The sequence below is a fragment of the Triturus cristatus genome, chromosome 4_1 (assembly GCF_964204655.1).
Source record: "Triturus cristatus chromosome 4_1, aTriCri1.1, whole genome shotgun sequence".
NCBI classification, from domain to species: Eukaryota; Metazoa; Chordata; class Amphibia; order Caudata; family Salamandridae; genus Triturus; species Triturus cristatus.
In genome coordinates, this window is record NC_140585.1 from 11,324,097 (window position 1) to 11,341,972 (window position 17,876).

At 50.1% G+C, this 17,876-nt stretch overlaps 2 protein-coding genes across 4 annotated transcripts in view; one reads left to right on the forward strand and one right to left on the reverse strand.

Annotated features, from left to right (window-relative positions):
- LOC146839296 (uncharacterized) overlaps positions 1-17,876 on the reverse strand; it is a 400,042-nt gene that overhangs the window by 125,005 nt on the left and 257,161 nt on the right. Inside the window, 1 exon segment of the mRNA XM_085650764.1 lies at positions 253-2,294. Within this exon segment, the coding sequence (XP_085506890.1) occupies positions 253-2,294 (2,042 nt within the window).
- The window catches only part of LOC146839297 (uncharacterized), a 153,524-nt gene continuing 141,157 nt past the window's right edge, over positions 5,510-17,876 (forward strand). For all 3 annotated transcript variants that reach the window (XM_085651323.1, XM_085651324.1, XM_085651325.1), the window contains exon 1: positions 5,510-5,699. The gene's annotated coding sequence lies outside the window, so the exon portion shown is untranslated. The remainder of the gene's footprint in view (positions 5,700-17,876) is intronic.

Sequence of the window (17,876 nt, forward strand, 5' to 3'; positions counted from 1 at the left end):
GCTTGTCTCATGCAGAGTCCCATAACCAGGCCTGTTTCTGCACAGGAAGGATGCAGGTCCTGTGTGGAAACAGAAAAGAGTGCTGGGACACATCTGCACCCAGCGTACTCTGGGGGTCAGTATCACTCAGGGGGTTCCACCCAAACCATATTAATCCCCTCGAAGACTTACTCAAATCTAAACATCTGCATTTTGGAGAGGTTACATGTGTTAGTACGCACTCCGAGTGTCCATGTATAGCGAAACACATACCTGGGGTCGCTTTGGATGGCAATAAATGTGACAGTGTTGGTCCTGTCTCTATTGAGTCTGCGGGGGCGTCTTCATCTGCAGTAATTGTCTCCAGTTCTACGCATGATGGGGGCACAGGCGGACCCCGCTCTTCAGGACAGCACAGTTCTGCCTTGCAGTTCTGATGTTGATGCTGTGATTCAGGGTGCAGTAGCTCGAGTATGCAGCTCTGATCTGAACCATGTGCATCAGTACAAGCTGGTTCTAGCTTGTAGTTCTGATTTGAATCCTGCTCCTCTGGGTGTAGTGGTTCCACCGTGTTGTTCTGATCTGTTTTTTGTGCTTCAGGAAGCACCAATTCTCTCCCTCGATCCTGTGCCGCAGTGTGCAGTGGTTCCACCGTGTTGTTCAGATCTGAACCCGGTGCATCAGCACAGGTCTGTTCCAACTTGTCTTTCTGATCTGGTTCCTGTGCTTCAGGGCACATTGATTCTAGCTCGTAGTTTACGTTTGGATCCTGCGCATAAGGAAGTTCCTGCTTCAAGCATAGGTGTTGCTGGAGGCACTGGGTTTGTTGTGACCCCAAGCCACCAAAATACAACAGCCCAGACTCTAAGTTTTCATCTGGTGCCATCCCATCAGGTGACACTGGCTGTAAGCTACAGTTCTCCTGGGAATCTTGGAAATCAAAACACATCAATTCTTCCTCCAAGGGATCATCAGGTCCCTTCCCATCTGGTAGCGTGGGTTGTATACAGTGGCTTTTCTGTGGTTCGTGTCTTTCAGGAAATAGCAGGTGTGAGAAGAGGTTCTGTTGTTGGTCCCAGCTATAAGTAGACAATGGGGATGGTTCTTGCTTCAGGTGCTCATCTGGTTCCCTGTTTTCTGGGAACACTGACTGTACGCTCTGGTCTTGCTCTGGTGCCTGGCCATCAACAAATTCTGAGTGAAGACACAGGTTTGCCTCCAGTGATCTGCCTGGAGGATCTGTCTGAGGGCATCTGGATAGAGTACTATCCTGCTGTAGTCCATTTCCATCTGGAAACCCAGGCTGCATGCACTGTTCCTTCTGCAACTCGTGTACATCTGGAAACCCAGGCTGCATGCGCTGTTCCTGCTGCGACTCGTGTACATCTGGAAACACAGGCTGCATGCGCTGGTCCTGCTGCGACTCGTGTACATCTGGAAACCCAGGCTGCATGCGCTGGTCTCGCTTCGACTCGTGTACATCTGGAAACCCAGGCTGCATGCGCTGGTCTCGCTTTGACTCGTGTACATCTGGAAACCCAGGCTGCATGCGCTGGTCTCGCTTCGACTCGTGTACATCTGGAAACCCAGGCTGCATGCGCTGGTCTCGCTTTGACTCATGCACATCTGGAAACCCAGGCTGCATTCGCTGGTCTTGCTTCGACTTGTGTACATCTGGAAACCCAGGTTGCATGTAGTGGTCCTGCTGCGACTCGTGTACAGGCTGCACGCACTGGTCCTGCTGTTGGTCACGTTGGTCTGGCAACACTGGCTGTGGACAAAGGTTTGGCTCATCAGGGCGCACATAAACATTGGTCGGAGAAGAGAGTGTACAGTCCTGCTTTGGTGCATGCCCATCAGAAAATACAGGCTGAAGACACAAGCTCGGTACACCTGGCCTATCAGGTTGAAGTGTCGCCGGAGACCGGCTAACAGCACAATCTCTTATGCTCACTGGACAGACCACCTCCAAAGACACCCCACCATTATCTAGGAAACCTCGATCCTTTTCTATCCAGATTTTCTTAATCAGCCCAGCGACTCTAGAAGGGACGTCCTCCACAGTGTTCAGCAAGTTATCCAGTTTGGCTTCCAACTCCTCCAGCATGGATAAATGGATAATGTGGGGCAGGTTCTCCGATAGCGGTTCCAGGTCCTGGTCCCTCGGAGCATCATTTCGGGATCCTGAAGCTGAGACGTCATGGAGAGATGAGACTGTGGCTCTTACGGATTCACGTGAACACTGCGCTGTCACTTTCTTTCCTGGAGCCCGTCTTCTGCCCATTCTGGTACTTTGGGTTTCAAGTGTCGAGTGTCTGCAGAGGGGAGGAAAAGAGAAAAGACAACACGTTATCACAGGACAGCTGGGTCAAAATACTCCTGATCAGAGAAAATTGCGAATTTCTAAAACCTGACAAAACTTCAATCATAAAAATGTAACAATATCCATAACATAGTTCATCTATTATGAAAGTCACTAGTTTGAAATTTGTTTCCAACGCTATGTCTGTTCCTTGGTCTGCTCAAATTGCACACGGTTATGAAAAAAAATAGAATATTGTAACTGCCTTGCAGCAATCGAAGGTTTATAGTACCCTAGCAGACAAGACTGCGCTATCATCCTCACTTTAACTGTACAGCTCTCTTTTGCAATATTCAGTTAAGTGACTGAAGCACGCCCCAACATACCAAACCTCTACAAAATGCTTCTTATGTCATTGCATCTGTAGAGCGTATGTTCAATCTGAGGTTTCTTGGATCTGAAACCGAAATACATATAAGAGGAGACAGCAAATCAGATCGGGGAAGAATCTAGTATGAGAAGGCTTGTAGGTTTTGAGATTTCTAGAAAAACACTTGAAGTTAGATTCAAAATGGATTTAGCCAGGAGAGAGATCCGTATGTAGGAGCTTGTGCGACAAAACTGCGTCCACCTGATCTGATCTTCTGTAATTTCGGAATAGACAGTAAATTCAAGTGAGATCTCTGGTTTGGTACGGGTGTATGCATTTCCACCTGGTTTACAATGAAGTGAGGGGCTAGACCTCTCAACCCTTTAGAGCTGAGGCAGAGGGTCTTAGAGGGGATTTGTTATTTTAATATAGGTGTGGCGTGTGTCCACCTCGGTAGATGATGTAGTAAACAAGCTGTGTCGCTGTGAATCACTTGTAGTCTATGAATGGTGATACTGGGTATTCTTACATATACTCGGTTGGCATAATGCGATCTAGATAGGACTGCGGCCGCCGCTATTGCTTTTCTTGCCTAAACTGGGAGGAGTGGGGTTAGTTTCTGAAGTAGTTTCAGCACAAATCTGCATTTAGATCCTACTGCTCAAGCAGCCGGTTCTTGCTAAGATTGCTATCGATGATCACTCCCCGGCTCTTAACTGCGGGTTTAGGCGCCGGTAACAATCTCATTTTTGTTGGTGAGTAAAGTTGGTCCCAAAGATTCGTCTTATTCTTTCGAATTACAATCTCAGTTTTGTCAATATTCAGTTTTAGCTGATTCAACCTCATCAAGTAATCATCAAATTGCATCATATTTTGAACCTGGAGTGGTGAGGCTGACATTCCATCGATAAAAATTAACAACTCAGAGCTGGTGTGGTTATAAAGCCTGGAACCTCTTGAAGAAAGTTCTCTGACCAATAGGTGTTGCAGGTTAAGAGAGCAGAGGTATTGGCCTATAATTCTTGGTTATATCCGGGACTTCTCCCTGGTTTTTCAGTAACGTGAGCTCTACAGCATTTTGAAACGCGCTTGGAGCGACAGCTTGAGCGGCTGAATTGATGAAAACGCTCTGCAGGGGATTGCTCAAGACCTGGCTTTTCGACGGAGACGCAGCACCCTCTGCACCCAGATATTCTTGGGGTACGCTTTATAAATGCTGGTTGATTGATTGATGAGGTCAGAGATTCTATGACTGCTGGAGGGCAAGGGTCAGTTGGTGACCCGGATTAAACCTTGATCATAAATTCATAGAGCCTATTTGTTCAAACTAGGATAGGGTGGTAGAGATCTTTCATGCTTACCTTCAGAACTACTGCTGCTGTATTTGTTTATACCATCTTTAAAGAACTTTTTTGTTCAGTATTTAAATTGTCACAGAATGCCTTAATAGGAGTCAGGGAAGTTCTCATTTCATCTGGGGGCGACAAATCATTCAGGATATAAAAAAAGTATTTTTATTATTTGCCTATTAAAAGGACTTTGCATGGAACGGGTTTCCCTTTATATTCTATAAGCTCAATTTTAAATGTGATTTTGCTCTCTTCATCATCACTTTCCCGCCAGTGTCGACGCAATGCAGGTTTCACCCTCCTTAACTCTGGCTTGTACCAGGGTACTGGTCTGGTGGGGTTTATAATACGATGTTGGATTTACTGGGGTGTGGGTCACCAGCGTCTGAGCCACAGAGTGAATTCTTTTTCTTTGGAGGGAATGTTTTCAATCAATGGGAAGTGGGGGGAGGGGTTTGAAAGTGTTGATAACACTGGCTCTGTATTAATCTATCGCCATGTGTGTATGGTTTCATTTCCTGCTTGTGGATCAAGTTAGAAAAATCTACTGGAATACAAACGCTGATCAAATACTGATTGGACCATGTGCAAGGAAGGACGATTATATTGGATTGATTCAAATTATACGTCCAGATCAGATCTAAGGGATTTCGTTTTATGTGACCTGAGCGTGTAATGTGTTAGTGTAAATTCAACAAAATCATGAACTCAGCAAATCCATTATCTTTAGAGTCCGTGTTCAGGTCATCAATTCGAAAACTGAAAAGGGAAGTAGATCGACACCTTCAATCTGGGAAATTTGTAAAAGAGATGTGTGGATCCACGGGTGAATAATTGCTGATATCTCACCTCCTTTCTCTGAGCTCGTCCTCTTTTGGTCATCTTCGGGTATTGCTTATGGAGATCTGGAGTAGATCCCTCTGACAACCAGGTTTCAGTTAAGAACAGGATATCCGGTTTAGAAGACTAATAATTAGAGTATTTCTACCCTATCTTTGCCTAGGGAAGGTGGGTTTAGTAAAGCCGCTTTTAACGACTCCTCCATCTCAGGATGTTGAAGAGTCTTATTGTTTGTTGGTCCGCAGTGAGGGCTGTTGAGTACCAGATTACCTTATATGTGTGGCTGCCATACATGCCATTTGCTTCTAAAGTCTAAGTAAGCATGGGGGAGATACTAAAATCTGTGTACATGAAAGACAACAGATCTTATGCTGAATATGAGAAATATTGAGGATACTACCGGACTCCTGGTCCCAGCGGGTGTGGTCAGGCGTGCCTGGGAGCAGACAGGCTTGTCTTTGGCTCAGGGCAGCACACTGACTACATCCAACGTCTAATTTACCCCTGCTGTGTGTCCTACGACTGGGACAGGTCAGAGGCGGGGCGGCTGCTGATGCTGACGCTGCCTGCTCTGACCCGGACGCGATTCGACGCACAGGCCTGAGGAGAGAGCATCTGCAGCATCCGGTACTGACCCGGAAGCAGATATTTACGGGTGTGCGGGGGTATTATCTTAAGGATGCTTAATTCAGCGTCCGCTGCTTGTGCTGATTCTGCCGCGATTGACCCGGAAGCAGACATTTGTCGGGGTTACGCCACTATTTGAAAACAACCTCCGCACATTGCTGCCGCCGTCACCCGGAAGTGAATGTGTTCATGAGTTAACTTCAGAGGGGAACAGTGGCTGCAGCGAGGGGAGGTGAGTCCAGGGGGGAGGAGAGATGGGGTGAGTCCAGGAGGGGAGAGAGGGTGTGTCCAGGAGAGGAGAAGGGGAGAGAGGGTGAGTCCAGGTGGGGGGAGGAGGAGGGGGAGTCCAGGAGAGAGAGGGTGAGTCCAGGGGGAGGAGGAGAGAGAGGGTGAGTCCAGGGGGAGGAGGAGAGAGGGGGTGCGCCCAGGAGGGGAGAGAGGGGGTGAGTCCAGGAGGGGAGAGAGGGTGAGCCCAGGGTGGGGTTAGGTGAGTCCAGGAGAGGAGGAGGGGAGAGAGGGTGAGTCCAGGAGAGGAGGAGGGGGGAGAGAGGGTGAGTCCAGGAGAGGAGGAGGGGAGAGAGGGTGAGTCCAGGAGAAGAGGAGGAGAGATGAGGGTGAGTCCAGGAGGGGAGAGTGGGTGAGTCCAGGAGGGGAGAGTGGGTGAGTCCAGGAGGGGAGAGTGGGTGAGTCCAGGAGGGGAGAGTGGGTGAGTCCAGGAGGGGAGAGAGGGTGAATCCAGGAGAGGAGGAGGGGAGAGAGGGTGAGTCCAGGAGAGGAGGAGGGGCAAGAGGGTGAGTCCAGGGTCGAGGGTAAGCAGGGAGGGGAGGTGACTCCAGGAGAGGAGGAGGACAGAGAGGGTGAGTCCAGGAGGGGAGAGAGGGTGAGTCCAGGGGGGAGAGGGGGTGAGTCCAGGAGAGGGGGAGGGGAGAGAGGGTGAGTCCAGGAGAGAAGGAGGGGAGAGAGGGTGACTCCAGGAGTGGAGGAGGGGCGAGAGGGGGAGAGAGGGTGATTCCAGGGTGGAGGGGAAGAGGGGAGGTGAGTCCAGGGGGGAGAGAAGAGAAGGGGTGAGTCCAGGAGAGGAGGAGGGGGGAGAGGGTGAGTCCAGGGTGGAGGGGAAAAGGGGAGGTGAGTCCAGGGGGGAGGAGGAGAGAGGGGGTGAGTCCAGGAGAGGAGATGGGGAGAGAGGGTGAGTCCAGGGTGGAGGGGAAGAGGGGAGGTGAGTCCAGGGGGGGAGAGAAGAGATGGGGTGAGTCCAGGAAGGGAGAAGGGGAGAGAGGGTGAGCCCAGGAGAGGAGGAGGGGAGTGAGGGTGAGCCCAGGGAAGAGGGGAGGGGAGGTTAGTCAAGGGGGGGAGGAGGAGAGATGGGGTGAGTCCAGGAGAGGAGGAGGGGAGAGATGGTGAGTCCAGGGGAGGAGGAGGGGAGAGAGGGTGAGTCCAGGGGGGAGGAGAGAGGGTGTGAGTCCAGGAGAGGAGATGGGGAGAGAGGGTGAGTCCAGGGTGGAGGGGAAGAGGGGAGGTGAGTCCAGGGGGGGAGAGAAGAGATGGGGTGAGTCCAGGAGAGGAGGGGAGAGAGGGTGAGTCCAGGAGAGGAAGAGGAGAGAGGGCGGTGAGTCCAGGAGGGGAGAGAGGGTGAGTCCAGGGGGGAGGGGAAAGGGGGAGGGGAGTCCAGGAGAGGAGGAGTCCAGGAGAGGAGGAGGGGAGAGAGGGTGAGTCCAGGAGGGGAGAGAGGGTGAGTCCAGGAGAGGAAGAGGAGAGAGGGCGGTGAGTCCAGGAGGGGAGAGAGGGTGAGTCCTGGGTGGAGGGGAAAGGGGGAGGGGAGTCCAGGAGAGGAGGAGGGGAGAGAGGGTGAGTCCAGGGTGGAGGGGACGCGGGGAGGGGAGGTGACCCCGGGGGAAAAGGAGGTGATGTAAATAACTTCTAGCAAGCCGGAGAAGGGTTGATACTAACTTCTTTATTAATTTCACCAACACAGGCTCCTGCAGAGCTCTGAGCGTAAGTAACGCGGTGCTTCTCGGTCATCAGCTGCCAACTGTCAAAAGTTGACAGTTGGCAGCTGGTGACAGCACAGACGGGGCGGTGTCCTCTCATGGACTAAAGTATGTAAGCACAACACCCCCCCCCCCCCCCCTTAGGGAAAAAAGAAAGGAGAGAGAGAGACCAAAACAAAATGCTAGCAGTTACCATTTATTCACAAATTTAATGTTACATTCCATGTTTCCTATTATATGTTTGTTCACTTTAAATCTGCCTGTCATGGGGTAGCATGCACCTGCATGCGACATGTTATTCTTTCAATGTGTTCCATGTTCTATGAGGTTGAGAAATGCTGGAATTTACTGTTGGTCTCAGATAAACTTGGAGCTTGAAGATACATGTCCATCTCTCACCGTGCTGCAATAGATGAAACTTATTTATTAAATTGGATCTGCATTCATCTTTAATATTTGCGACGAGCGATACCACTCAGCAGCACGGATAACGAGTGGTACTTTGAACCCACTGGGATTTTAAGAAAATTATACCGATTTACAGAAACTCCTTATCTCTACGTGGACTGTGTGCTTCTTTACAATATACGTCTTTGGAATGGTATGTTATTTGTATCTATTTCTTTATTTGACAACTATTGTGCAACGATCGCACCAGCGGCAGATTTGTTTGCTCTATATGATGTCATTTGATCGCATCTGCTGCTGTTGTGGAGATTTTGTCATTCGCAACGCTTTGACGTTTCTGCTTGGGAAATTATTGCTGCGGTGGAGTTTGTATTGGGCTGTTTCCCGTGAAATCGACGGCGTTTCTATCAACTGTGCACATACATTTTAAAAGTGAATACCTCTATCCAGTTGAGCGTTACAGACCGCATCGGCAGAGTTCCATTTGCCAGTCTCTGGTGTGACGTTCATTTCCTTATGCACGACACAAGCGCATCACGCACGTAACTGCGCTATGATGTAAAACGTCACGTACGGTGCAGCCGTTTTGAAATTCTCAGTTTCCATAGTTAAATGTTGAAAACTTCACTGCCGGCGCTTGGTGTATTTCAAGTGTTTACAGCCAAAGCGTTTGAGTAAGTGCTATTATTTTTTACCGACGTTTAAAGTCATCTATTTATTATTTTAAATCAGACACAAGATTTTTATATTATAAGCTTTGTTAGAAAAACCCACTCCCACACCGGAAGGGTGGTGGTGGTGTTCTCCCAGACACGCTGTGGTAGCTTGGCTCGAGTGGTCAGGAATCAGGCACCGTGCTAAGCATACGTCATACCCATACAATAACCATGCGTGCATCCGTTCCAAAAACGACTCTACACCGTAAAAATTATGAAAATATCTCTTTTTATCTTCTTTTTCTCTTAGTTGCTGATTAAATAAGTAATAACACAATCACCATATACAAGGCTTTTTCTGTGGAAGGGTACGTCAAATAAATACTGTCTTGATGATTCAATAATTAGGGGAGATCATAAATAATTAAGGCATAAATATAAGTGCATTACATACAGGCAATTAAATATTATGAGGCAATAAATACTGCAAGCCAATAAATATTGTGCGACAATAAATACTGTGGAACAATAAATACAGTGAAGCAATAAATAGGTTAAATACAATAAATACAGTGCTCTCAATAAATAATTAAAAGCTGACAGTGACACTTATAGAATCAGATCACATTTAGATTTCTATGGGCTGATTTGGCCCAGTCACAGCTTGTGGTTAGATGGATGGCTTGAGGGTGTCTACTCCCTGGCTTGGACAAGGCTGAGGCCTAAACTGAGGTAGATCAAGGGGGGAATTCTAGTGACCTGGCTCTCTCACTCTACACAACCCCTCTGAATTAGTCTCGGCTCACCCCTGGCACAATCAAGCTGGTTCCAGCACCTCTCTAGCCCCTAGGGTAGTCTCTCAGGATTCCACAGGGCCTTAGGCGCCCTCTATTCCACTTACTGCCCTTTTTCTGAAGCTCCGACGCCGCTGGAGTCGTGTCGACGCCGTGAGGCGGTTCCGGTTCGATGTCGGCGGCCTCGGCGCAATGTCAGTTCTTGACGACGCCGGTAGGCGGTTCCGGTTCGATGTCGGCGGCCTCGGCTCGATCTCGACCTCCGGTTCGATGACGTCGGGCAGTCTTGGCTTGATGTCGACTTCGGGCGGCTCTGGTCCGATGGCGACCTCCGGTTCGATGACGTCGGCCGGCCTTGGCTCGATGTCGACTTCCGGCGGCTCCGGGGTGCGATCCCCACTCCCGACCTCCGGCACGACTCCCTTCAGGTTCCGGCGACTCCGGAGTGCGACCTCCACTCCCGACCTCCGGCATGCTTCACCTCGGTCTCCGGCGACTCCGGAGGGCGGACTTCACTCCCCCGTCGACGCCGCTCACTCGACCTCGGGTGACTTCCTCCTCGACCTCTGGTACTCTCTACGACCTCCGTCGGCGCCCTCTCTCGACCTCTGGCGGCTCCGGGTACGACGTCTGCTTTTCCAGTCAGCGCCGCTTCTCCACCTCGGGCTCCGGGTCTCTAGGCTTCTCGACGTCGGACTCCAGGAAAACCAATAATCAGGTCAGGACTTTGCTGTTCTTTGCTTCTAAGGCCTGTTCCTGCTGTCCAGGTCCTTAAGATGGTTTTTCTTGCTTCTTCCCACACAGGGCTCCAGGCTGGGCTCAGTCAGTAGGGACTAGTATCAAGGGTGGGTTTATGGACCTCACTCCAGGCACAAGTTTCCACCCCTGCTGCCTCACTCCTTCCTCCTTCAGGTTTCTGCTGCTCTCCCTTCACCAGTCAGGTGCCAACTGCCAGCTCCAACTGCCAACTCTCTGTCTTAGCTTCCCAACATTCTAAACCGCCTCCAACTGTCACAGGGCTCCAGAATGTTGCAGAAGGTTCTAGTAGGTTCCAGTGGGTTCTGATGATGTCACAGGTGGCCACCATTTTGTGCTCCAGGCCCTCAGACAGAAGTTCCAGGGGTAGATAAAATGGCTCCCTGAATCTGCATCAATACTAAAAAGTCTGGTGGTTCCCAAAAAGGAAAAATACCAACAGGGTTTGAGGCAAAAGTGGGACAAAATAAATAATGATGAGGAGGGACCACCCAAAGGGCTGACAGGTCTAACACGCGTCCCCCCCCAGCTGAAAGTGGGGAGTGCTACCCAATCCCTTGGGAGTTCTCATCACTAAGGCAGAAATACCTTGAGAGACCGTCTGCATTGGCGTGGTCCACTCCAGGCCGATGTTCCACCTGAAAGTCCATTCCCTGTAGGGAAATAGACCACCTCAAGAACTTGGGATTCTCCTGAGCCAACTCCTGAAGGAAGGCTCGATAACGTTGAGGGACTACCAAGGCTTGTGACGATCCATGTAGGGGTGCCTTGGGTTCACTGTAGAGGAGGCCATCCTCCCAGTAAACACTGTAGTTCCCGTCAACGTTCCCTGCTGCCTGGGCTTGGGCCTGACGCCTTAGCCCTTCAAGGGTAGGGCACTCCCTCTGGCCCTGGCAGAATTCCTCCCTGGACGGGCCTCCCTCCACGTGCCACTTGGCCGGGATGGGTAGGTCCTCCAGTTTGGTACCATCCCCCACCGCAGACTCCTGGTCCACCACCTCCGGTGGCCTATCCGTCCTACGGGGTGTGGACGCCGAGGCAGGCTCCTCCTGTCCTCGGTTCTTCCCTTGACTGGCAGCTGGCTGGGCCTTTGTTCCAGGCTCCAGCCGAAACGAACTCCCTCTCCGGGTAGTCACGGACCCTGTGCTCACACAGGCCCAGTCAGGTGTACCCAGCATCTCAGTATGAGTCCGGTATTCCACCTCCTTCCAAGCATTGTGCTCCATGTCATTCCCCAGTAGACAATCGACTGGCACGGCAGGGCTTACTGCAACTCGAAGTGAACCTGCAACCCCCCCCCATTCAAAGGGAACCTCGGCCACTGGATAGTGGCCTGTTCTGCCGTCAGCCATCGCGGCTGGGTGGAGTACATCGGGAATTACCTGCTCTGGAGACACCAGTTGGCTACGTACCATAGTCATACTGGCTCCTGTGTCTCTCAGAGCCTCCCCTCTTTGGCCGTTGATGGTGACCCTCTGCCCATACTTTACAGTATTTGCGGGCACCTGGATCTTAGGAACCATCTCCCGTTCTCCCAGGGACACTAAAGTGACACCCGCCCACTCCCTTCCCTTAGTTAGGGGCATCTCCTCCCCGAGCACTACACTAGCTACTCCGGGGGTCTTTCCTCCAATGGGAGGGGGTGGTCGTTTCAGGCACTTCGGATCTCCCTTATAGTGTCCAACGCCACCGCACTCGTAGCAATGGACAACCCTTGGCTGCTGACTCTGGCCAGGATTAGGGTTTCTGGGTGGGTTAGCCCTAGGGGTGAATCCTGTTCCCTTTCCTTGGAAATTATTTTGGGGGCCTTTGGAGAACTCCTTTTTCTTTTCCCCTCCCTCTTTCTTCTGGGGGGCGCCCTGTCCGGCCTTTTGAGTATCCCCTCCAGTCCCCCTTGTGGACACCCGGGTACTAGCCCAAATGTCCGCCTCCTCAGCAAGCTTCCGGGGACTGGTCAGCTTGCTATCCACCAGGTGTTGACGCAGTTCAGGGAAACATTTTTCAAGCAGGTGTTCCTTCAGTACTAAGTCAAACAACCCCTCGTAGTTGATCACTCCACTGCCCTGAATCCAACCCTCTAGTGCCTTCTTTGCATAGTCCAGGAAGTCCACCCAATTCTGTGTGCCCAGTTTGTGACTACCCCGGAACTTCTGTCTGTACTTTTCGGGTGTTAGTCCAAACTTTCTTATGAGCGCCAGTTTCATGGTGGGGTAGTGGGTCTGCTCATCCTCCTCGAGGGCCAATAATGCATCCCTACCAGCTGGAGGCATGTACTTGTACAATCCCCCTCCCCAGTACTTCTCTGGAACCCCATGGGCCCTTAACGAGACCTCATAGGCCGCTAGCCACTTGGCGATATCGTCACCCGCCCCATAGCTAGCTACTATGTCCTTTGGCAGGTAGGGTTTGGGTTCCCTGGTGTACTCTCGTTCTTCGCTGCCACCGTTAGGTACAGGGTGTGCCCCGATTCTCAGGATCTGAAGATCTATCTCTTTCAGCCTTATCTCATGAGCCATCCTCTGTTCCTCCTTCTCTTTCTCCAGCCTTGCTAAGTCCCATGTGAGCTGTCTTTTCTCCCTCCGGTCTGTTAACTCCACTTCAGACAAGCCACCGCTAGAGGCACTGCTGCCCTTCCTGGAAAGTGTCCTGGGCCCCGCTGACAGGTTCCCCACCCCAGGTTGGTACAAACCAGCTCCCTCACTGTCGGGCTCTCTATCCCTGTCCTCCTCCTCAGCCTTGCTTTCCCGTCGTGCCTCCCCCCAAGCCCTTAAGCTGGTTTGGAGTGCACCCTTCTTTGCTCCTGGGGGACAATACACCCCCTCCCGCTAACAAAACTCCCTGAGTTGGGCCACAGTGTACGTTTCTAAATTCTCCAGTACAAACTCCATCTTGCCCACTCAGGTCAGAGGACAGTTATTTGCAGTAACTATGCAGGGGGGTACCTTATATAATACCTCCTCCCACCACCAGAGTAAATTTGGAAAAACAAAAGCTCACAATTAGGAAGGCCGCTTTGAGAAAACTCCCGGTGTAGGCCTATGGACTACCCACAGTTATTGTCGAGTATACGTAGGCACAGCTCAATCCCGCCGCTGAACACCAATTATGTTAGAAAAACCCACTCCCACACCGGAAGGGTGGTGGTGGTGTTCTCCCAGACACACTGTGGTAGCTTGGCTCGAGTGGTCAGGAATCAGGCACCGTGCTAAGCATACGTCATACCCATACAATAACCATGCGTGCATCCGTTCCAAAAACGACTCTACACCGTAAAAATTATGAAAATATCTCTTTTTATCTTCTTTTTCTCTTAGTTGCTGATTAAATAAGTAATAACACAATCACCATATACAAGGCTTTTTCTGTGGAAGGGTACGTCAAATAAATACTGTCTTGATGATTCAATAATTAGGGGAGATCATAAATAATTAAGGCATACATATAAGTGCATTACATACAGGCAATTAAATATTATGAGGCAATAAATACTGCAAGCCAATAAATATTGTGCGACAATAAATACTGTGGAACAATAAATACAGAGAAGCAATAAATAGGTTAAATACAATAAATACAGTGCTCTCAATAAATAATTAAAAGCTGACAGTGACACTTATAGAATCAGATCACATTTAGATTTCTATGGGCTGATTTGGCCCAGTCACAGCTTGTGGTTAGATGGATGGCTTGAGGGTGTCTACTCCCTGGCTTGGACAAGGCTGAGGCCTAAACTGAGGTAGATCAAGGGGGGAATTCTAGTGACCTGGCTCTCTCACTCTACACAACCCCTCTGAATTAGTCTCAGCTCACCCCTGGCACAATCAAGCTGGTTCCAGCACCTCTCTAGCCCCTAGGGTAGTCTCTCAGGATTCCACAGGGCCTTAGGCGCCCTCTATTCCACTTACTGCCCTTTTTCTGAAGCTCCGACGCCGCTGGAGTCGTGTCGACGCCGTGAGGCGGTTCCGGTTCGATGTCGGCGGCCTTGGCGCAATGTCAGTTCTTGACGACGCCGGTAGGCGGTTCCGGTTCGATGTCGGCGGCCTCGGCTCGATCTCGACCTCCGGTTCGATGACGTCGGGCAGTCTTGGCTTGATGTCGACTTCGGGCGGCTCCGGTCCGATGGCGACCTCCGGTTCGATGACGACGGCCGGCCTTGGCTCGATGTCGACTTCCGGCGGCTCCGGGGTGCGATCCCCACTCCCGACCTCCGGTGCTCCTCTCCTCAGGTTCCGGCGACTCCGGAGTGCGACCTCCACTCCCGACCTCCGGCACGACTCCCTTCAGGTTCTGGCGACTCCGAAGTGCGACCTCCACTCCCGACCTCCGGCACGCTTCACCTCGGTCTCCGGCGACTCCGGAGGGCGGACTTCACTCCCCCGTCGACGCCGCTCACTCGACCTCGGGTGACTTCCTCCTCGACCTCTGGTACTCTCTACGACCTCCGTCGGCGCCCTCTCTCGACCTCTGGCGGCTCCGGGTACGACGTCTGCTTTTCCAGTCAGCGCCGCTTCTCCACCTCGGGCTCCGGGTCTCTAGGCTTCTCGACGTCGGACTCCAGGAAAACCAATAATCAGGTCAGGACTTTGCTGTTCTTTGCTTCTAAGGCCTGTTCCTGCTGTCCAGGTCCTTAAGATGGTTTTTCTTGCTTCTTCCCACACAGGGCTCCAGGCTGGGCTCAGTCAGTAGGGACTAGTATCAAGGGTGGGTTTATGGACCCCACTCCAGGCACAAGTTTCCACCCCTGCTGCCTCACTCCTTCCTCCTTCAGGTTTCTGCTGCTCTCCCTTCACCAGTCAGGTGCCAACTGCCAGCTCCAACTGCCAACTCTCTGTCTTAGCTTCCCAACATTCTAAACCGCCTCCAACTGTCACAGGGCTCCAGAATGTTGCAGAAGGTTCTAGTAGGTTCCAGTGGGTTCTGATGATGTCACAGGTGGCCACCATTTTGTGCTCCAGGCCCTCAGACAGAAGTTCCAGGGGTAGATAAAATGGCTCCCTGAATCTGCATCAATACTAAAAAGTCTGGTGGTTCCCAAAAAGGAAAAATACCAACAGGGTTTGAGGCAAAAGTGGGACAAAATAAATAATGATGAGGAGGGACCACCCAAAGGGCTGACAGGTCTAACAAGCTTACTAAGCATATTTTTTTTACGGTTGGGATAAACAGCTATTATATTTTATGTCAAATACTGCTCAAATCCTGTGTTATTTAGAATATATACAACTTACCATCTCTCTTCATATTACTGGAAATCAAAGTTTCTTTCATCGTTTTTGTTTTGAAATTATTCATTTACTGATTTCAATGGTACATCAGTTTGTATTTTCATAACAACATACAAGTTGAGTCCAGGAGGGGAGAGAGGGTGAGCCCAGGAGGGGAGGGTAGGTGAGTCCAGGGGGGGGAGGTGATGTAAAGAACTTCTGGCAAGCTGGAGAAGGGTTGATACGAACTTGTTTATTAATTTCGCCAACACAGGCTCCTGCAGAGCTCGTAGCGTAAGTAACGCGGCTGCTTGTTGTGTTGATGTCATATTCTGTTTGCATATTGCAGCGTGCTCCTTGTGTTACATCACTGGTGACACTTGGAACTCCCAAGTGTCATCGGTGATCAGCTGAGGAGTCATCGTCTTTGGTGCAGCTGTGCGGAGCTGTGTATGCTGTGCTGGCCTTGTTACCAGGAATTTAATAAATACCTTCAACTTATCAAGACTTCTGGAGCATTTTTACACAACAAATTTGGCGACGACTAGGAGAACCTTTTTTGATGCAAATTCTTTGTTCAGTCTTTCTCAAAGAACACTTTCCGTGTTCCAACGCGGTTTCAGTCACAGAAAATTACGAGAAAATCAACCAAAAGGATAACGATCGTCCGTAAGTCTGTGGACTTTTGTGAGTATACTTTCAGCTTATTTTAAACTGGCAAAATATTTTATCAATACACTTGCCGGCATGGACCTGATTTTCAAGTAAATGTAACTTGTCATAGCCCCTTAGACTTTCTTAGTCTTTTACTTTTTAGTCGATCCCCACCAGATGGCAGTAACGTCACGTACGTGCTCAGTAACACGCTCTGTATTTAAATCGAGCTTTGGAAGAATCCACTGTCTTTACGACAGGATCACAGAGGACGAGGGTTGCCCGTCACTCTGTTTAAGAAAAGGAACTTACATTTCCAAGGTGAGAGAAGGCCGTTATTGACCTCTGTAGTGATGGCAATAAGGAAGGATTTTATCCTTTTACAAACGCCCACAGAGTTCTAATTGTTATTTATTTATCTTTACTCTGCAGTTTCCAAAGGCGACTTTGAGCCTGTGAAGTGAATAGAAAGGCCCAGGGAAGAGAGGAAAATCCCCTAGTGCCACCGTCCAAGTTTTAACCTGCGTTCCACATGGAGCCCCGTGCGCCTGACGCCGGAGGTTAGTGGTGCTCTTGTCTTTAATAGTAGGTACCTGAGTACATTAAAAGGAAGTTTTGATAGGTTTCAATTACAGCAATCCCCTTTCTGTATTTAACAGGAATGGTTTTTCCTTGAAGTAAGCATATCACTAACGGCACGTGATTGAGACTGTAGTGCCTCCAAGGGTGAAAATCGCCCCCAAAGGTGAGCAGGGACATCTGATCTCTCCACTTTAAATTTTCCATCCAAACCACGCAATATATTCAAGTATCCACCCCAATTGGTTTTTCCTACACAGGCTACACACAGACCTTCCTGTTAGTCCCGAGGAAGACCCCACAAACTGGCACATGCATCAAGCAAAAATCCAGTCGGTAAAATACCGAATCGGTAAAATCAGCCGTTAGCGAGTGTTAAAAACCGAATCCCAATGCATCAACACTAATCGGGGAAAAAATAAAGAATCGCTAAATAAATTAGCGGAAAAATAACTAATCGCAAATAACCAACCCGCTAAAATAAATAATCGCAAAACACCGAACTCGCAATCACCGAAATCACTATTAGCTCCCGGCAAGTGCCAATGGCTAATAACGAATCGCTACTCAATGCAAGAAAACTCGCAAATACCGAAAATACCAAAAATCGCTATTTAGCATGAGCAGATTAAGGGGAATCAGAACCTGGAGGTAAAGTTACCAAAAATGTACAAAAAACATGAAAAAAAGATACATGTGCCACAGATGGTATCAATCAGTAAACCCTTACATTTTGCCCAGGAGACCCTGTTGGCTTGCACCAAATGGCAGCCCTCTACGTGCTTGCAAGGAGGATACGAATCAATGCAGCAGGACAGCGCAGGAGAAGGGTCCAGGAGAGAGTATTCAGAGTGCGCATCACCTTGCTAGGACAGAATGAGGATGAGGTGTACGACAAGTATCGACAGAATCGTGCCATGATCATGCGCCTAATTGCAGACCTGGAACCACTACTGCAGCACCAGACACATCGGACCAATGCAATTCCTGCGCACGTCCAGGTTCTATGCAGCCTGCACCTACTGGCCTCTGGAAGTTTTCAGGGGGTCATCGCCGTAGCCGGAGGCGTGTCGCAAAGCGCACACTCACGCCTCTTCCACAAATTCATTGATGCCATGCTGACAATGATACACACCCACATCAGCTTCCCCACAACCCCACAGCAGTTGGACCACAACAAACAGGCATTCCACCAGGTGGCCCATATCCCCCATGTCATTGGATGCATCGACTGTACGCATGTCCCCATCTGTCCACCCTCTGCCAATGAGTACATATTTCGTAACCGCAAGTCCTACCACTCAATCAACGTGCAGGTTGTGTGCGATGCCAAGCACATCTTCACGGACCTAGTGGCACAAATTCCGGGG